This window comes from Somniosus microcephalus, chromosome 3 (genome assembly GCF_052327205.1).
Source record: "Somniosus microcephalus isolate GS21.2 chromosome 3, FLI_Smic_1.0, whole genome shotgun sequence".
NCBI classification, from domain to species: domain Eukaryota; kingdom Metazoa; phylum Chordata; class Chondrichthyes; order Squaliformes; family Somniosidae; genus Somniosus; species Somniosus microcephalus.
In genome coordinates, this window is record NC_140989.1 from 140,156,217 (window position 1) to 140,178,677 (window position 22,461).

At 49.0% G+C, this 22,461-nt stretch overlaps 2 protein-coding genes across 2 annotated transcripts in view; both read right to left on the reverse strand.

Moving 5' to 3' along the window:
• The window catches only part of LOC147121440 (D-beta-hydroxybutyrate dehydrogenase, mitochondrial-like), a 56,628-nt gene extending 38,314 nt beyond the window's left edge, over positions 1-18,314 (reverse strand). Inside the window, exon 1 of the mRNA XM_085981683.1 lies at positions 17,933-18,314. Within this exon, the coding sequence (XP_085837809.1) occupies positions 17,933-18,314 (382 nt within the window). The remainder of the gene's footprint in view (positions 1-17,932) is intronic.
• The window catches only part of LOC147121439 (D-beta-hydroxybutyrate dehydrogenase, mitochondrial-like), a 496,438-nt gene that overhangs the window by 74,456 nt on the left and 399,521 nt on the right, over positions 1-22,461 (reverse strand). The gene's annotated exons all lie outside the window — the stretch shown is intronic.

Genomic DNA, 22,461 nt, shown 5'->3' on the forward strand with positions numbered 1-22,461 from the left:
CTCCACAAAGGCTCTGCTCATGTTCGCTATGGACTCCTCCATTCGCTCCACACTCGCAGCGACCCTAGAGACAAAACCTGCCAGAGACTCCTGCATCTGTGCCTGCAGTTCCATCACCTCTGATCTTACGGATGGACCCAGAGGCAGAGGGTCGACATGCAGCTGAGCCGAGCTGGCAGAGTCCTGCGCCCTCCGACGAGGACTCTCCACTGCTGTCCCTGTCTCCACAATCTGCTGATGCTCACTTGTGAGCTGTGATACACCAGGTGACAACTCTACTCTATGTCCCGAAGGTCCCACCGAGGTGTCAGTGTCTGCGCTGGTGCTGGGTGCGCTTATTTCTGCTGACGCTGCGCCCTCAGAAGTTGCAGATTCCTCTGAGGAGTCTGGCATCTCAGGCTCTTCCTCCTGCACAGTGGGGACGGGGGATCTCGATGGTCCTGTGGGGGAGTCAAGGAAAAAGTTAGAGATGTGATGCCAAGGTTACATGCACATTGCATTTTGCAGATGATCATAAGTTCATATGATGTAGCTTCAGAATCATTATCAGCGACTCATGCAATGCCAATGAGAGAGATGGAAAACTATTCTGTCACCAGCTTGCAGGGATGCACCTATCTCTCCTTCCCCAACTCCCGCATCTATGTCAGCCCCGACAATCTCCAGGGCGCCTTCCTCCCAGGGGGTGAGCTGGCCTAATGAGGGCGGCCCTCCTCCTGTCCTGGCTCGCTCTCTCCTGTTGTGAGCTCTCTTTTCCTGCAATGAGGGAGACAAGAGGAGTTTCAGTGAGAATGAAGGGGTGAGTGCAGAGATTGCATAGCATAGATACTTAGAAGGAGACAAAGATGGAGTGAGGTTGCAAGACCAAGGGCCCTCCCTGTGTGTTGTCAGTTGTGTTCAAAGCATCAGAGTGAGAGGGAGTGTGAGGGCTGCATGTTGGAATAGTTATGTGAATGTGAGCATAGAGAGAGAGGGAATGGGTAAGGGTGCATGGATATCAGTGTCAAGTTGGATGTGGAGGAAGTGATTGCTAAAGCTGAGTGCTGGTGAGGAAAGGCAATGGGGATCAGATTGAGGGTGATGGAAACTTCATACAGTACTTAATTTTCCAGTGTTTCGAAGGTCATGGAATCTTTTTCTGCACTGCATCCAGATGCGCCGTGTGAGCCCCAAGCAGTAAACCTGAGGATTGGGAGCAGTTTAGGATTCAGCAAAGGAGGACAAAGGGATTAATTAAGAGGGGAAAAATAGAGTATGAGAGTAAGCTTGCGGGGAACATAAAAACTGACTGTAAAAGCTTTTATAGATATGTGAAGAGAAAAAGATTGGTGAAGTCAAGCATAGGTCCCGTGCAGTCAGAATCAGGGGAATTTATAATGGGGAACAAAGAAATGGCAGACCAATTAAATACATACTTTGGTTCTGTCTTCACAAAGGAGGACACAAATAACCTCCCAAAGAGGTCGGGGAACATAGGGTCTAATGGCAGGGAGGAACTGATAGAAATCAGTATTTGTAGGGAAATGGTGTTAGGGAAATTGATGGGATTGAGGGCCGATAAATCCCCAGGGCCTGATAATCTACATCCTAGGGTACTTAAGGAAGTGACCCTAGAAATAGTAGATGCATTGCTGGTCATCTTCCAAAATTCGATAGACTCTGGAACAGTACCCATGGATTGGCGGGTAGCTAATGTTACCCCACTGTTCAAAAAGGGTGGTAGAGAGAAAACGGGGAATTACAGACCGGTAAGCCTGACATTGGTAGTGGGGAAAATGCTAGAGTCCATTATAAAGGATGTAATAGCAGAGCACTTGGAAAAAAGTGACCGAATCGGACAAAGTCAACATGGATTTACAAAAGGTAAATCGTGCTTGACTAATCTACTGGAATTTTTTGAGGATGTAACTGGTAAAATAGATAAGGGAGAACCAGTGGATGTGGTGTATTTGGATTTTCAAAAGGCTTTTGACAAGGTCCCGCATAAGAGATTAGCGTGTAAAGTTAAGGCACATGGGATTGGGGGCAAGGTATTGACTTGGATAGAGAACTGGTTGGCAGACAGAAAACAAAGAGTTGGAATAAACGGGTCTTTTTCCGAGTGGCAGGCAGTGACTAGTGGGGTACCGCAGGGATCGGTCCTTGGACCCCAGCTATTCACAATATATATTAATGATCTGGACGAGGGAACTAGATGTAATATCTCCAAATTTGCAGATGACACAAAGCTGGGTGGGCGTGTGTGCTCTGAGGAGGATGCTGAGAAACTCCAGTATGATTTGGACAGGTTGGGTGATTGGGCAGAAGCATGGCAGATGCAATATAATGTGGATAAATGCGAGGTTATCCACTTTGGTGTCAAAAACAGGAAGGTAGATTATTATCTGAATGGCAATAGATTGGGAGAAGGGGAAGTGCAACGAGACCTGGGTGTCCTTGTGCACCAGTCGCTGAAAGTAAGCATGCAGGTGCAGCAGGCGATTAAGAAGGCAAATGGTATGTTGGCCTTCGTAGCGAGAGGGTTTGAGTACAGGAACAAGGATGTCTTGCTGCAGTTGTACAGGGCCTTGGTGAGACCACATCTTGAGTATTGTGTGCAGTTTTGGTCGCCTTATCTGAGGAAGGATGTTCTTGCCATGGAAGGAGTGCAGCGAAGATTCACCAGGCTGACACCTGGGATGGCAGGAATGACGTACGAGGAGAGATTGGGTCGATTGGGCTTGTACTCGCTGGAGTTTGCTGTGTTTATTAAATGTGAAAATGACTGTTCTAAAATGAATAATGTAACATTTCCAACATTTTTAAGAAAGAAACTTTTCATCAGTAATATATTCTTTTAAGTAATTATGTATGTATGTCCGTATATATTCCTTTACGTATATGTATGTATGTATATATTCCTTTACTTATGTGTATGAATGTATGTATTTAATTATGATTTTCCAATAAGTTACTTTCTCTGAAAGTCATAATTAAATACATACATTCATACACATAAGTAAAGGAATATATACATACATACATATACGCAAAGGAATATATACAGACATACATACATAATTACTTAAAAGAATATATTACTGATGAAAAGTTTCTTTCTTAAAAATGTTGGAGTCATTTTCACATTTAATAAACACAGCAAATTCAATTCACATAGCCACAATTGCTCCTTCTACCTACAGTACTGAAAACCCGTTTTAAAAAACAAAAATAAACTTTAAAACTTACCTCAGCATTTCTTAAAATAACTTTCCTCCCTTTCCCAAACAAAAATATTGCCTTTCAGAAGCTCCACGATAAAATATATCTTCCTCCGCAGCCTCTGGAGCAACTGTACTCATGCTTTTTTCATGTGTAAGTTGTAAGGACTTAACCTCACTGAAAGCATGAATGAAACCGGCGAATTTTACTGCGCACACGCTGCCTGTGCAGTCGCACATGTTCTGCCTCTGAACCCCTTCGTTCAGAGGACAGGAAATGCCGGTTTTCCCCGCATGCGCTGTGCATGCTGAAAACCGGCATTTCCTCCGGCCAGACACGTGAGTACCCCGACCGTACTCACGCATTTGGAACGGAATTACTGGGCCATTGGAAAATCATCTCGGGCTGTGAAATTGATCAGGCGGGTATGATGTATTACCAAGACGATAACGCATTTCTCCTGCCATAGGCCGGGGTGATTTTCTAGCCAGTCACTTCATTAAAATTACTTTAACAACTCTTTCCATTTCTTCCTTGCAAGGACGCCTGTGTAAGCAGGAGGCCTGTGAGCGAGAAAAATGCCCGGGAACTGCTAGTAGCCAACACCTTCACGAGCTAGTGGCGCCTTGTACCTCCCCCTCCCCCCGCAAGGCAAAGAAAGGAGCAGACACAATTTAAAGTGAAGCAGTGAACTTTTATTGCATCATAAAACAGTTTTCATGGTCAGTTTTGATGTAGATAGTTTATAACTTTAAAATGTTAACTAGCTATTTCCTGCTTTTCAAACCTCCTCTCTGGTGAAGAAGGCCCAGCAGCGCCTATATTTCTTGAGGAGGCTGAAGGGATGTAATCTGTCACCCCTGATCCTCTCTAACTTCTACCGCTGCACTATAGAAAGCATCCTGACAAACTGTATCACGGTATGGTACGGCAGCTGTAGCTCCCATGACCGGAAAGCCCTGCAGCGGGTAGTCAAAACTGCCCAACGCATTACCGGCACCCGGCTACCGACCATAGAACATATATATCAGAAACGCTGCCTACGGAGGGCACGGTCCATCATCAAAGACCCTACCCACCCCAGCCACAGTCTGTTCACCCTCCTACCATCTGGAAGACGCTACAGATGCATTCGCACCCGTACGACCAGATTTAGAAACAGCTTCTTTCCCAGGGCTGTCATCCTACTGAACTCCACAAATAAACACTAAAGCCTGCACATCTGCCGATGCACTTTATTATGGTCATATTTATGCTAATATATATGTACAAATGTATGTTGAAATGTTTAAGTGTCCTAATCCAAATTGTACACTCTCGGGAGCCGCAAGCCTACATTTCGTTGTACTGCACTTGTGCACTAACAATGACAATAAAAGTTGATTTGATTTGATTTTGACATGAATAGTTCAGAAAAAAATGTGTTAACATTTTAAAGTGACCTTTTCTGTTTTCTTAGTGCAATAAAGATATTCAAGGTGGAAACTAGCTATATTCTAATTTTCAAATAGTTGTTGTAAAAATACTTTGGCTCCAATAAAAGTTGCTAATTTTTTTCAAACTGACTACAGGCTGCACTGTTTAAAGGAAAAGGTTACATATCCTTTCAGTCACAAATAAACATTTCAATGAAAACAGCAAACACAACATTTTACATGTCAATAAAATGAAAAATTTAACAATTGCACGATTTGCCCCCTCGCATCTGCGACTGAGGGTCCAAGGAGGTGCATTGCGCAAGAGGTCATCATCGTACGTATCCTCACAATGTTCCCTTTCGGGAACTGTATGAAGTGGTGGAAGGATTTCTGGCCACGCTAACGCTCCTTCCGTGACCATAACCATCTTCATACCAGCCATTAGGGTGGTTAGTCCTATGGCGCGAGGGTTTTACGGGCTCCCACAACCCATCTGAGGGGGGGGGCCACCCACACCCGCGGACGCAAGTATCCCGCTGGATGTCCACCCAGAATTTATAGTTGGAGCTCCGACTCCACTTGCCGGGACTGTCTGGAGCGGGGTTCGAAACCCTACTCCTTCTGGCCCAGCGGCGGGGATGCTTACCGCTACGCAAAAGGCCCACTCCGCGCAAAAGGTGACACCCATACGTTTCCTGCGCCTTTTCCCTCCCCGTGACTGGAGCCCTATGCTGCCACTTGAAAGACCAAGCTATCATCTGTCCTTTTTGCGGCGCCTTGGACTTCTCATTACCAATGATGAGCAGGCGCTGCGCCTCCACCTCGTTGAGGAGATTGCTGAGGTCATCATCAGTTCAATTGTGAGTTCTTTTAATGCCGTGAATTGTGCTCATTCCAGCCATTTCACGTTGCTAATCGGAGTGGGCCTTTGGCGTAGTGGTAGCATCCCCGCCGCTGGACCAGACGGGGTAGGGTTTCGAACCCCGCTCCAGACAGTCCCGGCAAGTGGAGTCGGAGCTCCGGCTCTAAATTCTGGGTTGACATCCAGTGGGATATTTGCGTCCGTGGGTGTGGGTGGCCCCCCCTCCTTGTATAGGTTGTGGGAGCCCGTAAAACCCTCCCGCCATAGGACTAACCACCCTAATGGCTGGTTCAAAGATGGTTACCGTCACGGAATGAGCGTTAATCATGGCCATAAATCCTTCCACCACTTCATACAGTTCCCCAAAGGGAACAGTGTGAAGACACGTACGACGACGACGTTGCTAATTAAATAAATGGAATTAAAAAAATGCTTTCAGGGCTTTTAAAAGTCTTTAAATTGCTTTAATTCTGTTTAAAACTACTTCAGATTCTTCAAAATAATGTAAACGTTTTTAAAAGTTTATAAAAGTTACCAAAAGCTTCTTAAAAATACCAAAAACCTATTTAAAATGCTGCTCTGCATGTAAAAATGCTTTGCAGCTTGTGAGAAACATTGGGGGCGTGTCCTATTAAACTGAGACCTCAAGGGGCGTGTCTCACTTGCACTGCGCGCTCCAGGCTTTGCGCTGGCTGCACTCCTGGGCGGCGTGACGTCAGACGCTGCCCGGGAGTCTTCATTTTAAAACAGGAATTCCAGGCGTCCCTGAAGCTCAACGGCCGGCGCGTCGGGTAAGTGCACATCGGGGGCTTGCACGCGCGGCAAGCCCCCGATCCTAATTTCTGCCCCAATGTTTAAAAATAAGAGTGCAACAGAAAATGGGGCCAAAACAAGGAGAAATGGTAAAAAGACAAAGTTAAAAGCTGTATATCTGAATGCACGCAGCATTCGTAACAAGATAGATGAGTTGACGGCACAAATAGCTACAAATGGGTATGATCTGATCACCATTACAGAGACGTGGTTGCAAGATGATCAGGGCTGGGAACTGAATATTCCAGGGTATTTGACAATTTGGAAGGATAGACAGAAGGGAAAGGGAGGTGGGGTGGTTTTGTTGGTAATGGATGGGATCAGTGCTGTGGTGAGAAGTGATATTGGCTCAGAAGATCAAGATGTAGAATCGGTTTGGGTGGAGATAAAAAATAATATGGGGAAAAAGTCTCTGGTCGGCGTCGTCTACAGGCCCCCGAACAGTAGCAATACTGTTGGACAGAGTATAAATAATGGAGGCCTGTAATAAAGGTACGGTAATAATCATGGGTGATTTTAATCTCCATATTGATTGGACAAATCAAGTTGGCCATGGTAGCCTTGAGGAGGAGTTCATAGAGTACATCCGGGATGGTTTCCTGGAACAGTATGTAATGGAACCAACCAGGGAGCAGGCTATCTTGGATCTGGTACTGTGTAATGAGACAGAATTAATAAATGATCTCATAGTAAAGGATCCTCTAGGAAAGAGTGATCATAGCATGGTTGAATTTCAAATTCAATTGGAGGGTGAGAAAGTTGTATCTCAAACCAGTGTCCTGATCTTAAACAAAGGTAATTACAATGGCATGAGGGCAGAACTGGCTAAAGTGGACTGGAAAAATAAATTAAAGGGTAAGACAGTTGAAATGCAGTGGCGGACATTTAAGGAGATATTTCATAACTCTCAACAAAAATATATTCCAGTGAGAAAGAAAGATTTTAAGAGAAGGGAGGACCATCCGTGGCTAGCTAAGGAAGTAAAGGACGGTATCAAATTGAAAACGAAGGCATACAATGTTGCCAAGATTGGTGAGAGACCAGAGGATTGGGAAATTTTTAAAAACCATGGTAAGGTCATCACCCTTTGGAACTCTCTCCTTCCACTTGTTCACCCCACCATCATGCTTTTTCACTCTGGACCCATGTCAGAGCATTGAAGCACTCATGCATCCCTTGCTGCCACCCTGTCCTTTCGCTAAAGCCACTCTTCAACCTCCCTGCTTTCAGATGCTGCATCACCAGCTCGGGAGCCGGGCCCTCAAGCTGCCACTGCCACTGACTCCGGAGGCGACGAGCAGGAGGAAGCCGGACCATCCCTGCCACCCTCAGGCGAGCCAGCCCCTCTGCAGACTGGGGAGACTACTTCCCTGGAGGGGAGAGGGGGGGGAATGCTCTGAGGAGGAAGCAGTTCCAGGAACCAGCGGGCTGCAGCAACGCAAGGGGGGGTAGGGAAGCTCGGGGGCCATCTCCCCGGAGGGCGAGTCAGGCCATGAGTACTGCTGCACAGAGCGCAGAAGAGGTACATTCCCTCGCAGAAATGAGTGCCTAGGCTCAGCTCAGGCACACTGAGCTCATGGCTGCAGTGGCAAGGATGCCTGACTCCATCGAGACACTGGCAAGGAGTGTCCAAGACTTCGGGGCCGCACAGGCAAGGAGTGCGCAGGACTTCGGGGCAGCACAGGCAAGGAGTGCGCAGGACTTTGGGGCAGCACTGGAAAGGAGTGCGCAGGACTTTGGGGCAGCACTGCAAAGGACTGTCAAGGACTTCGGGGCAACACTGGAAAGGACTGTCCAGGGCATCGGGTCATCACTGGAAAGGACTGTCCAGGGCTTCACCGAAGCACTTGCACCTGCCACGCAAGTGCTGAGTGCTGCCACGCAGTCACTCGCTGGTCTCATGCAGACGCATATTGACGCCATGCGACCAATGACTGCTGCCACCCTCGATGGATCAGGCGGTATTACCCGGGGCCCATGCAGCACCACCGCAGGGCATCAATCTGTGGACCAGCCAATTGGTGCGCATGCTGCAGTGCTGCCCCGTCAGAGTGCCAGTGTGTCAGTCGACCAGGGAGCTGCTGTCCGCTCTCAGGATGTCAGCATTCCTGATACCACCGCTGGCACGTCTCCACTGCAGCTGCCACCACCTGCAGGACAGACTGCTTCCACCCATGCACAGTTGGAGTAGTCAGCATCCAGGCCCTCCAAGGCCAGAGGTCGTCCAGGACGTCCCTCAGGGGCATCTGCGCTCCCCCAGCCTTGATGCAGCCACTGGGCTCCCATTACGGAGGAGCTGCAGGGAGGGAAGGGGCCGATCTCGCAAGAGAAGTAGATCACCATCAAGGGGGAAAGAGTAGAAGGTGCTGCTGAGACGTCTTATTTGTAGAAATCAAGGCCGTGGATGCTGGTCTGAATGTTAGTTCTGTTATGGATAGTCTCACGGGTGTGCGAGTCACCTGTTCTGAATGTTAGCTCTGTTTTGGATAGTCTCCCGGGTGTGCGAGTCACCTGGTCTGAATGTTAGTTCTGTTATGGATAGTCTCCCAGGTGTGCGAGTATCCTGGTCTGAATGTTAGTTCTGTTATGGATAGTCTCCCGGGTGTGCGAGTCACCTGGTCTGAATGTTAGTTCTGTTTTGGATAGTCTCCCGGGTGTGCGAGTCACCTGGTCTGAATGTTAGCTCTGTTTTGGATAGTCTCCCGGGTGTGCGAGCTACTTATGTGTTAGTGTGTTACTTTTGCTTTCTGTAGCCATTGCTTTGTCATGTTGGAAGGAAGCACATTTTGCCAAATAAACAACTTTTTTTATTTACATTGCCCATGTCTGCTATTTACATTCATACTGCCCTTCATAGGCTTTGGGTTATCCGACCGGTTCCATTCATGCTCCTCGAATGGCACCAAGCATTCCGTCAGAGGGGCCTAGAAGCGGCCTGTTATCAGCCTCTGACGGATGGCCCTTCCAGTTTGTTCCTGCCTCCCATCTTGCTCCTCCTCCTCCTCCTCCTCCTCCGCTGGTGCTTCCAAGTCTGGTGGCATTGGCTGTGTGCGTAGGATGGCGAGGTTATGCAACATGCAGCAGACAACGACGAAGTGGGAGACTCGCTCTGGTGAGTACTGCAAGGCGCCTCCGGAATGGTCCAGACAGCGGAACCGCTGCTTCAACACACCGATTGTGTGCTCCACAATGTTCCTCATCGCCTGATGGCTCGCATTGAAGCGCTCTTCAGCAGGAGTGCTGGGCGAACGGAGCGGGGTCATCAGCCATGGGCACAGAGGATAGCCCTTGTCACCGAGAAGCCAGCCTGCTGGGTGAGCCGGGGCCTTGAAGAGGTCTGCAACTGAAGTCTGGCGCAGGATGAAGGCGTCGTGGCTGCTGCCAGGGAACTGTGCATTGACTGCGAGGATCAGCTGTCAGTGGTCACAGACCAGCTGAACATTCAAGGAATGGAACCCCTTGCGGTTGCGGAACTCCTCCGGATTCAAAACAGGCGCCCGCAAAGCCACGTGCGTGCAGTCAATGGCGCCCTGCACCATGGGGAAGTCCACTATTGCTGCGAAGCCCTCTGCGCGCTCCCGCTGCTTCTCCAGTGTCACAGGGAAGGAGATGTACTGCCGCCTCCTTTTAAATAGGGCATCTGTTACTTGACGGATGCAGCAATGCACCGCAAACTGCGATATGTTCGCGATGTCCCCAGTTGCGGCCTGAAAGGAGCCGGTCGCATAGAAATTCAGGGCAACAGTCATCTTTACAGCCACCGACAGAGAGGTCCTGCACCTTATCTGAGGCTGTAGATCTGGCTGAAGCAGGTGGCACAGCTCAGTCACCACCTCCTTTCTGAAGCGCAGCCTTCTAAGACACTGCTCCTCTGACATGTTCAGGTAAGAGAACTGCTGTCTTAAAACCCTGGCAGTGTAAGGTCTGGTGTGGCGATGTCTGTTGGCCCTCCTCCGTCTGGCCATTCCTGCCCCTCTCTCCCTGCGCCTCTGTGCCCTTTCCAAATGGTTCAGCAGCAGGACATTCCCCTCCAATGCAGCCCCCATAATAACAGCGCACAAGGAATTGAAAACATAGTAAATGCTCACCAGCAGCAAGGTGAAGGTCAGAAGGCTGAAGTTCCTCTGGCCAGCGCTAGCTCACTGGTGCAATGGCTCTCAGAGTGCAGCTCAACAACTCTGTGAAAGTCTCGAGGAAGTTGTGCTCCCAAAATGGCTGCCGCTTTTATACCAGTGCAGTCCCCTTTAAAGAGCGCCCCCCCCCAGCCCGAGAGCGACTGGGGAACATTCCAGGTAAGCAGTCCTTATTAGCGCCAGGCGGAACGAAGGGGCGCACCACTGAATTTCTGGTCTGGGGCGCCAAAACGGCGTTGCACACTGAAATGACGTTATGATCTGCATGCGCCCGCGAGCGGGCGCTAAGATTTAGCGCCGGCGCTAAAACCCACTCAATATAGCAAGAGGCGCTGGGTTCACTGCGCCCGGGCAAAAATTGGCTAACGCCCCACTTCTCGGCCTCTTTAGGCGCTAATCGCTGGCGCAACCAACTGAATTTCTCCCCCTGTATCTTTATGGCTCCTCACCACCTCCCATTGCTATTTTCACACCCTATTGTTCTACTAATGCCTTTCCACTGCTTCACAGAGATGATCTTTCTAAATCAACTATCAGTTTTGACCCCTTTCCATCTTTTCAAAAATCCTGTTTGCCAAGCATTGAACCTGTTAACATCTGTGATTCCTCTGATTCCTCCTTGTTCTCATCTCAAGTTCCCCCAGTCCCACCTTTTTTCCAGTTCTGACAAAGGACATACATACAAACCGGTATTTTCAGTTTACAAAGACTCAAAAAGACCTCCGCTGAGAATTTACTCGGGGGCTTCTCCCGATCAGCTGCCATAACATCGGTCAAATATCAGCGGAAACCTCTCATTCTCCGCATAAATGGGATTTACGCCAATCATCTGTTGAAGTTATGGTGGCCAATTCAGTGAATCCTCAAGGAAATTCCTAGTGTTCCTGCAAAGTTTTTTTACCATTTCAAATTGGCTGATCGATATTTCAAACTTAACCTCTAGACTAGGATTATGCAAATGCAGTACTGTATTGTCTTTTTTTTTAATGCTATGTTCAATTTTGTTCTCCTTCTCCCACTTTCTCCAGCTGTTACATAGGGGGGAGGAATTTTCCGGGGCGGAGGGGGGAGGGGGGGGTAGGTCAGCGGGTGCGATTGGTGGCAGGTCAGGTGGGAAAATGTTTTTTTTTGACAGCGGGTCGGAACTCCGCTGTCAACCCGCCATCACAAATGTCAGGTCTATCAGTGCTGAGCAGACACAACACGCAGCGGCGGGGGAGGCAATTAAGGTCATTATGACCTTGTTATCAGAGCATTAAGAACTATTTTCAACTGACCTTCAGAGTGTTTACCAGGTCGCCCACGGTGTCCACGCTGCTTGGGGAATCATGTCAGGTAAGCAGGGCAGGAGTTTAATGGCCATGGAATCATCGACAGCTGCAAATGTGCTATAAAAGCTCCCATCTCACAGATGTTCACTTTCCAAGCTCAGAAGCTGTTGCTTACTGCATTTGGAAGACAGATTGAGCTTTATGCAGGTTGCAAGTGTTTGGAGTAAACTCTCTATCCAGTGTCACCTCATTGGAACAACCCCTCTCACCATTGACAGATTGCTTCCGTCATCTCAAATTCACCTGCCATCTATTCCATCAGCATCAGTGCCCTTGAAACTATCTCACCTTGGTCCTCAGGATCCCACCATGATCAACCCCAACAGCACCAACACCACCAACCTTCTGCACAATCAACTGATGCTGCACAATACACAGGGCATCAGCGCCCGAGCACATTGATGCCTGGGATGACCTCACCATGGCCAGATTTACTTCAGTTGATGCTGCACACCCTGGCTGCCACATGATGCTCCAGGTTGGCACTATAATACATCCCTCCAATGCCCAAGCCATTCCTTTCACACTCATCATCATTGTGGGGGGTTCCGTTATGTCTCACCATTCACTTCAACTCACTAAGCCACTTTCAAAGGTGCACACAAATCTGTCCAAGGATGCAAAGTGTTCAAAATAAAGGTTTCAATGTTTGACACCAGATTAACAGAAACTTTGCATGAACATTGCATAAAACACCCACGTGCCTACCCTTGTGTGTTGTTAGTTGATATGATTGCACTAGGATGAGGGTGAGTGTGAGGTGTGGCTAGCGAGATGGGGAAGTGATAATGTAGATAGAGAGGGATGGGTGGAGGTGCAAGGTAAGTTGGTGAGAGTAAGGACGTGCAGGAGTAGGGTAGGGAAGGCAGAGTGATGGGGATGCGATGAATGGCACAGCAGGATGAGGTTGAGTGTGGCTTTGTACTAATGTTGTGATCTATTGAGATAATTGAAAGGTTTGCGCCACTGCAGCCTGGCCCTCCTGATGACATTCTTGCTCATGTCCTCCTGTGCAATGTCCAACCAGGCTGCATTGGCTACAAGGGAAGAGACCCTCCCTGTGTGCTGTGACTCCCTCCATAGCATATGGAGGGAGTCATGGGAGAGCCTGGGTGCACCCGTGCACCTCTGCTGTGCTCGTCAGTGTTTGCAGCACCTCAATGCTGCAGAACACTGACAGCACAAATGTCAAAGTCAATTTGCGCATGGTCCCTTTAAGGAAACCGGCTGATGATGCATCATCAAATGATATCAGACCCACTTCCTTCAATTGGCTGACAAACGCGCTCGGCGGGCTTAACAAGCCCAATCAGGGGTTTCTTAACCTGTTCCATTACCATCTCCTTTTGCCTTGAATATCTCTTAATGTCTCTTAATCTCTTCCACCTTCCATCCTATCACAGACCTTCCCTTTTGTTCTTTCCTCCCCTCCCCCTTTCCCTGCCCCTACACTTGCTTAAAGCTGTTACATCGCCAGCTTTTTCCAGTTCTGACAAAGGGTCATCAACCTGAAACGTTAACTCTTTCTCTCTCCACAGATGCTGCCTGACCTGCTGAGTATTTCCAGCATTTTCTGTTTCTATTTCAGGGGAAAATAATTTTGGACAGTGGGAGGGAGCTGGCAGCAAGGCTGGGACCCGCCGAGGTTGGTAAAATCCAGCCCATAATATTTAAAGCACAGAAACAGGCCATTCGGCCCAACGGGTCTATGCTGGTGTTTATGCGCCACACAACCCTCCTCCCACCTTATTTCATCTCACCTTAATATATCCTTCTGTTCCTTTCCCCCTCATGTACTTATCTAGCTTCCCTTTAAATGCATCTATTCTATTCACCTCAGCTACTCCATGTGGTTGCAAGTTTCACATTCTAACCACTCTCTAGAATAAAGTAAAGAAGTTTCTCTTGAGTTCCTTATTAGATTGATTGTCTTATGTTTATGGCCCATAGGTTTGGATTCCCCACAAGTGGAAATGTCAAGCTGAGCAAGGAGTAGAATAATACTACCAAATCTTTAACTGTCATTCTGTAAGGAGCAGACTGAGTAGCCTGTTGTTAATAGCTACAAAGTAGAATGCATATAGGCTGACGGAAATGTTTTGACCCTGCTGTCCACTTGCCAAGTATTTCATATCAAAATGAACACAATACAGGAAACTTTGGTTTATCCGGAGGTTATATGTCCGGAATACTCGCTCTAACGGCAAAAATCAGGAGCCGTTTTCTATAAGGTTTTTTAGTTCTCGTTGCTTTTTTTTCCCAGTCAGGCACTGCAAAGTCTGTAGCTAGAGCAACAGCTTCAGCTAGAGACGCTTGCAGCTGCAGCCGACTGTTTTGAAGCTGTTGCTAAGCAACAGGGTTTGTTGATTCACACGGAGCTTTTCAGTTCCGTATGTTTCAACATTATGCTGGTATGTCCGGCACTTTTGATGTTACGGCACCAGCTCGGTCCCGTCAGTGCCGGATATCAGAAAGCTTCCTGTATTTAAACTTTCTGTACTGTGTCAAGGTCGCACCATAATGCACCACGCAAAGCTCTTCTGGCATTGCACACCCACATCAGGGGTTTGCACATTACACATGAACAGGTTACTACAAAGTATTTACAGCATAGAAACAGGCCATTCGGCCCAACAGGTCTATGCCAGTGTTTATGCTCGCCAAGAGCCTCCTCCCATCCTTCTTCATGTAACCCCATCAGCATATCCTTCTATTCCTTTCTCCCTCATGTGTTTATCTAGCTTCCCCTTAAATGTATCTATGCTGTTCGCCTCAACTACTCCTTGTGGTAACGAGTTCCACATTCTAACCACTCTCTGGGTAAAGAAGTTTCTCCTGACTTGCCTATTGGGGATCTGTGCTACATGGGTGGTTAAGGTCCATTTTAAATCGCTTTCATTATGGTAGAATTGAATGGAGTGTGCCTGTCACACTCTCTGTTCCTGCCAGCTGAAAGCCCGAGCCTTGTTTCCATGGGAAACCTGCTGCAGCTCGTTCTGGCTCTTGGCCGGTGCAACATTGGGTGACTCAGGTCCTGCACTTGCTTGCGTGTAGGTCCGGTGGGAGTGGGGGCGGAAGGGGCAGGGTGGGTCAGGAGCCCAGCCTAGCAGTGACCCTCAGTATTTTTGTGCAGCCAGGACAAGTACTCCTGCTCACCCTGGCTCCTCAAAAACAAATTGCAAAAAGATTTTGGGGTATGATGCATGCTCCAGCCATGTGCCCCTGAAGATTATGCAAATTGGAGGTCCAATTTGCATAATCAAGAGGACTATCACCAGAAACAGGCACACAGCCCAGAGAAAGCCCCTTGAAGAATGGTGGTGGACGGAATAACGGTGTAAATTTTTATTCGTTTCCTGGGATGTGGGCGTCACGAGCAAGGTCAGCATTTATTACCCATCTCTAATTGCCCTCGAGAAGGTGGTGGTGAGCCGCCTCCTTGAACCGCTGCAGTCCGTGTGGTGAAGGTACTCCCACAGTGCTGTTAGGGAGGGAGTTCCAGGAATTTGATCCAGCGACGATGAAGGGTCGGCGATATACTTGTAAATCAGGGTGGTGTGTGATTTGGAGGGGAACTTGGAGGTGGTGGTGTTCCCATGCGCCTGCTACCCTTGTCCTTCTAAGTGGAAGAGGTTGCAGGTTTGGCAGGTGCTGCCGAAGAAGCCTTGGCGAGTTGCTGCGGTGCATCTTGTAGATGGTACACAATACAGCCGGTGGTGGAGGGAGTGAATGTTTAAGGTGGTGGATGGGGTGCCAATCAAACAGGCTGCTTTGTCCTGGATGGTGTCGAGTTTCGAGTGTTGTTGGAGCTGCACTCATCCAGTCAAGTGAAGAGTATTCTATCACACTCCTTACTTGTGCCTTGTAGATGGTGAAAGGTGGTAATGAGGTGGTAAGTCTAGCGACCCCATTTTGCATCTTTTCCACAGCGATTAAGCCAAGTTAAAATCAGCCCAAATAAGATATCTAGGCAAAAATTAGTCCTCATCAGCAAAGGCTCCCCATAATAAGCAGAATGTTGTGCTTCAACTAGGTGGGTTTTAAGGCCTTCATCACCTCACAGAAATCACAGAAACCCCACAGTGCAGATAGAGGCCATTTCGGCCCATCGAGCCTGCACCGACACATATCCCACCCGATCCCCGTAACCCCTGCACCAACACATATCCCACCCTATCCCCGTAACCCCACGTATTTAATCCCCCTAACACTAAGGGTCAATTTATCATAGCCAATCAACCTAACCCGCACATCTTTGGACTGTGGGAGGAAACCGGAGCACCCGGAGGAAACCCACGCAAACACGGGGAGAATGTGCAAACTCCACACAGACAGTCGCCCGAGGCCGGATTCGAACCCGGGTCCCTGGTGCTGTGAGGCAACAGTGCTAACCACTATGCCACCGTGCTGCCCTTAAAGTTCTCCAGGACAGGTAGTGGAATTTAAAGGCACTTTGTGACTTTATTTTTTATAATTGAGAATGGCCAAGACTGACATGTGTTTTCAATCAATATGACAGTGACGAATCACACATGGACTGTGGTATGTAGCTTCCGGTTACTAAAATTATAATGAACACCACTTCCTAAATTCAAGGAAACAGTTAAGGAAGTCAGTAACTTTACACCTCGCTTTTCTCTAGAATTCTCTTTACTCTCTACATTGTTTAGTTTTTAATTCATTATTGTTTCTTGTTCGAAATCACCTTTTGTTTTAATTGTTTCTCGACAGCACCTAACTTTGACTCCACCCCAAGCTGACTCAGGGTATGTGGAACCTTGGCACACTACTTGACCCTGCAGGACTTATCTCGCACATCTATTCCATTACCAATTCCCCCTGCATAACATCACTCACCTCCAGCCCTACCTCAAAGCCTCTGCCACCACATCCGTTGTCCATGCTTTCATTATATTGAGGCTGGGCTTCTCTGGTGCTCCAACCTGCCAATGCTGAAGCCCACATCATCACCCACACAAAGCCCGCCACTCCCACCACTTCTGTCCTCTGAGCTTCAGTGGCTCCCCACACCCACAGAAAATTGATTTCAAAATGATAATTTTCATGTTCAAATCTCTCCATGGCCTTGCCCCACCTTTAATTCCATATTGGGCCAGAAATTCAGGTCCCCATGGGTGAGTACGCGTTGGGTACTCACGCGTAGGCCCAACGAAAGTGGGTTTCGTGCATGCACTGCGCATGCGTGGGAAACCGGTACTTCCATTCCCTTAAAGTAAGGGGTTCACAGGTTAAACGCATGCGCCGGAGAGGCAGCGCGTACGCCTGGAACTTCCGTTTTTTTTGCAGCTTTCTCCGGGAGGGTAAGTCTCCAGCAGCTACGCTTTTAAAAAGCAGTCGCAAGGCCTGCTTTTAACAAGGTAAGTGGTGAATTAAGTAAAATTAAAACATTTTTTCCACAGGTTTATTATTTTTAAATACTTTAAAGAAAGGTAAGTTTATTTTTAGCCCTCTTAAAAAGTGTAATTAATTTTTTCAAAAATTTAATTTATTGTTTAAAATAATTATTTTATGTAATTTATAGTTATTTAAAAAGTGATTTAAAAAAATATATTTGAAGTTTTAGCTATGTTTTGGGGCCGAACTGTATTCATAGATTTGACAGGTCTTCCTGTCAAATCTATGAATAGAGATTCCATGCTATGATTGGCTCTCCATGGCCCACGTGATCCCAGGGGAAGCTTCGAACTAACTGCGCCCCTGGGATATGCAAGCACTGCGCGCCGGCAGTTGGAGCAGGCCCCGGATCGGAATCCCACGCGGGCCCACAGCACAATGGCTGGCGCGCTAGGTAAGTGCAGGTCGGGGGCTTGCACCCGCGGGAAGCCTCCGACCCGAATTTCTGGCCCAATACCTTTCTGCTTTAATTCCCCCATACAATCCTCCGCTTTTCTAACACCTTGATATCTCCTTGTTCTACAGTCCCTCCACTCCACCAGTCAGCCGCTGACTTCCTGCCCTCTGGAACGGTTTGCCTCGATGCCTCTCCCTTACCAACTCTCACTGTTTTCAAAACCTTCCTCAAAACATTTCTCTTCCACCATGATTTTGTGTCTCCCCAACATAACTTTCTCTGTTTCTTCTCATCAATTGCCAGTGGTTAGGATATAAAGGTCCCGACGGGATTCTTACACACGCGTTGTTTTCAGTAAATACCTTTCGTTGGTAAATTTGCCTCCAAGAAGTCCTTTGCATTTGCCACATCTTCATCCAGGGTAACATCATGTTTCAGAATATTCAGCTCACTGGAGCATTCCTTCTTCAGGCTCTGCACCCCTTGTCCTTCTGGGAACAAGCACCCAGCAAACACACGGAACCCCCACTGATCGAGCTGCTTGGCCAAGAGATGCCCAAAGCCCGTGTCGCAGCCTGTGATCAGCACGGCTCTGCCTTTTGGGTCAACGGGACCCGCCAACTGCTTCTGTGACACAATCCAGATTATCAGAGGGATCAGGCATGCCGCAAAAGCAACAACCCCGAATGAATAGAGAACACCGACCAGCAGTAAAACTGCACACATCTGAGCAGCTGCAGACATTTTCCTTGTCAAAAAGTTTTCTCTGCAGACGGCTAGTCAGGTCTGATGCAGCCTTTTAAATCTGCCTCAAAAGTGGGAGGGCCGAGTTGACAATTTCTCACCTGTTCTTTCACTTTATAGAATGTTAGAGGTTATCAGCAAAGACTAAACAACAAATAGACCTGATTTTTTATTAAGGTTTTATTTATTTTAAAATTTGAACATTTTACTTACAGTTAATGACATTACAGAACTCGGGTCTCGGCTCTTTGTACAAAGTCACAAGCCATCATTCCCTGCAAGGCAGGGGTCCCAGTCTCTTCAAGTTGGCGATGTGGTCTCCAAGCTTCTTGATCATCTTCACTTGTTCATCCAGATAGTGGGTCTCCAGGAATTCACACAAATGAGGGTCGGCGCTCCCAGTGGAGAGTTTGTGCAGATCCAGCAGACTAGTTGACATTCTTCTCCCTCTGCAGGGCTCTCTGCATCGCCGAGCAGAGCCTCCCGCTCTCCCGGCCAAACAAATGAACTGTAAGGGAACTTAAAATACTGACATATCAAATTAAACTAAAATCACATTGGCCGAGGTGATGATGCACTCCAGTCCCCGCGGCACCCACCGGTCGTGGAAGACCTCAAGCATGCCAGCGGCCACCACGTGCTCCATCTCCAGGGCCACACGGGCGCGAACATAGCTGCAGAAGAGAGGCAGGCAATCGGGTCGCATGACCCCCTCGACCGCCCACTGCCTGGACCTGTTTATGGCCATCTTCGCCAGGCCCAGGAGCAGTCCTACAAGGAGGTCCTCCGACCTGCCCGCTCTCCTCCGCACCGGGTGACCAAAGATCAGGAGCGTGGGATTGAAGTGCAGCCAAAAATCGAGGAGCAGCCCCTTCAAGTACTGGAAGACGGGCTGCAAACTCCTACACTCCACGTAGATATGAAACACAGACTCCTCTAGGCCGCAAAAATAGCAAGCGGCCTGGGAGTCCGTGAACTTATTTAAAATCTTATTGCACGGGACTGCACCGTGCAACACCCTCCAGGCCAAGTCCCCAATAGATAAAGGGAGGACTCCCGTGTAGTGAGCCCCCCATTGGGGACCTCCGCCTCCGCCAGATGGCAAGGTGGCATGCCAAGACGTGTCCGGATGGCAGGTGAAGATGGCAAAGTGGAGAGCATGCAGGAGCAGTCCATACAGGAAACCCCTCCGCGCAGAACTAAAAGGCACGGAGAGCATTTCCCCGAGACGGCGCTGGTTCCCGAGAGGGGTTTCGGGGCTGCGCGCCGATGAGGAAGTCCATCCGAACAGGGGTCAGTTCAGATGGGATCAGCCGACGTGCTTGAGCCTCCTCGATACACCTAGTGGAGTCGGGGCCCAGTGCCACTTTCAGCGACTCGATGGCTTTGGCCGCGTACCGGACGCTGGCCCAGGAGAGGCGCGGCACCAACTCCTCCGGCGCCATCCAGCCCGCTCCTCCACCATCGAGTAGGTCCCCAAACCTGGTCACCTTGCCAGGCACAGCCCTGCCCTCTGCCAGCTGCCCGAACCAGCGGTCGCGGAGGTGAGAATTCCTGAGCAATGCCTCCTGAAGGAGAGCCACCACTCCCGACGGGGGAGAACTGCATCTGGAGGCGACTCTGTTCCAGACCCATAGCAGTTCCTGGTAGAAGACAGGCAGCTCCCGCAGGTAGGCACGTGTACCGCCAAATTCCACAAACAGGAGCTGCGTGTCGTAGTTGAGGCCGTGCAGCTGGCGGAAGAAATACGTCACCAGCGAACACCATCGAGGAGGATTCTCGACGTACAAATATCTCTACAGCATCCAAAGACGGAAAGTCGCCGCCCGGGTGCGAAGGCACACCAGCGCCTGACCGCCCTCCCTAAGCGGGAGACTCAGAACTGTGGCAGAGGCCCAGTGTTTCCCTTTGTCCCAGAAGAAGTCGATGAGCTTCTTCTGTATCTTGGCGACAAACGCAGGGGGCTGGATCAAAGTGACCAACCGGTACTGCAACATGGCTGGTTTATGACCCGTGCTCGACCCCTGTAGGACAACACTCAGAGCAGTCATGTCCAGCGTCCTAGGCGAGCGGTGACTTTAGCCTCCAGCTCTTGCCAGTAATTCATTATTGTTTCTTGTTCGAACTCCCAAGTAGAGGAGGTGCCAGGTGCTCCAGGCGAAGGGCCTGAACTCCTCCAGCAGGGAGTCCACCCGCCACTGTGTAAGAATTCGCAATAATTTACAGTTCTGAAGATTAATTTTTTTGATTAAAGAATCCCTGGGCGTTGTGCTTTTAAATTTCCAGGGATAAAAATGGCTGTCATACCACATGGCCGAAGACAAAGGGGCTTGGAAAGCAGCTTTCTGTGTCTGGAAGTAAGGTTCAATGGAGACAAAACGTTACCACAGGACAATGCTTTGTTTACAAAGCAATTGAATGCTATTAGCATTTGTTTGTATATCGAGTGGATACATCAAAACTGCAGAAGAGACTTTTGTATCTTGAATGGGATCCGTTTAAGAATTGAATGGGTCTAAATCACCTAGCATTCTGGACAATAGAGCAGTTGTATTTCCCTTTTGTTTCAGCCCAGGGAGCTCCGGAAGACACATTAACCCAGTCCAACCACTCTGAGTTAGCCAATCACAGCTTTCTCTTGTGTATTGGACCCTTTGGGCGGGGAATTTTGCACACAGCCCTTGCAGGGCAGAACGGCAGGACCTCACCAGGTATAAAAGATAGCTGCTGAGAAGCTATCACTCTCTTTTTACTTCGCTGGACCACAGGTGAGCAGGGTGTTCTGACTCCTCGGCAAGGCAACCTAGCAGGAGTTAGGGGGTGGTGATTTGAGGGTAATTGCTAAGATTGTTTAAGTAACATTGGAGCCATTTTATCCCTCGTTTTCGCCGTCTGCAACCCCGTTATATAGTTTTACTGTAATTACTGTGTTCGTGTGGTACAGTTTATTCTTTGGATTGTAGTTTATTTAGGTAATAAAACTTGATTTTTCTCTCATCCAAACCACTTGTTCCATTTTAATATCATTAATTATAAGTTCCTCCACTCAGAACTAAAGGAGGGGTAGCGATTCGAAACCGCTGTTTGTAAATTGGTTTAGAGTGCAGCAGCAAAAGGCTGTTGACCAGGTGAATTACCGTAAACCAGGTAAAAGGTTGGAATTGGTCAGAGCTCAGAGGCAAAGGCTGCTGGCCAGGTAAATTACCATGAACCAGTTAAAAGATGCCCCCCTTACAAACACTGGACCACCAGGAGTCCAGAACATTTCTCCCAGTTGATCCTGGTGGAGGATGCGTCCAAGTAAATCTGCTGGCATTCTCGCATCCTCCGCAAGTCGACGGGATACGTGACCATGAAGAGCACGTCATCTACGTAAGCCGAGAGGACGGCCTCCACGCCCGGCCCTTGCAGAGCCAGTCCCATCAACCTCTTCCGCAAGAGGCGCAGGAAAGGCTCCACGCAGACGGCGTATAACTGACCGGACATGGGGCATCCCTGACGCATCCCCCTTCCGAAGCGAAGGGGCACCATCAAAGACCCACTAACTTTTATCAGACACTCCGCGGCAGCGTACTGAAGTCGGATCTGGGTGACGAAATGCGTCCCGAAGCCGAATGGGCGCAGAGTTCCGAAGAGATACTCGTGATCCAACCTGTCGAACGCCTTGTCCTGACCCATGGAAAGGAAGGTGACCAACAGACCAGCCCTCTGGGAATGGTGGACCAGGTCCCGGACCAGATGGATGTGACCGTGGATAGTCTGGCCCGGGACCGTGTAGGACTGGTCGGGGTGGATCATGTGGGCCAGCATGGTGCCAAGGCGGGCAGACATGGCCCTGGCAAATATTTTATAATCCGTGCTGAGGAGGGAGACCGGCCCCAGTTTTTTAAAAGGCGGAGATCGTCCTTCTTGGGCAGCAGGACAATGACTGCCCTGCGCCAAGAGAGGGGCATCTCCCCGGTCGGCAGGCTTTCCCCCAGGACCCACGGGTAGTCACCCCCCCAAGACGTCCCAGAATGCCCTGTGGAACTCCACGGTCAGCCCGTCCAGCCCCGGGGGCTTTCCCCTCGAGAGCCGGCCGAGGGCGCCGGTCAGCTCCGCCAAGCTTAGCGGAGCGTCCAATTTTTCGGCGCCCTCTCTGGACGGA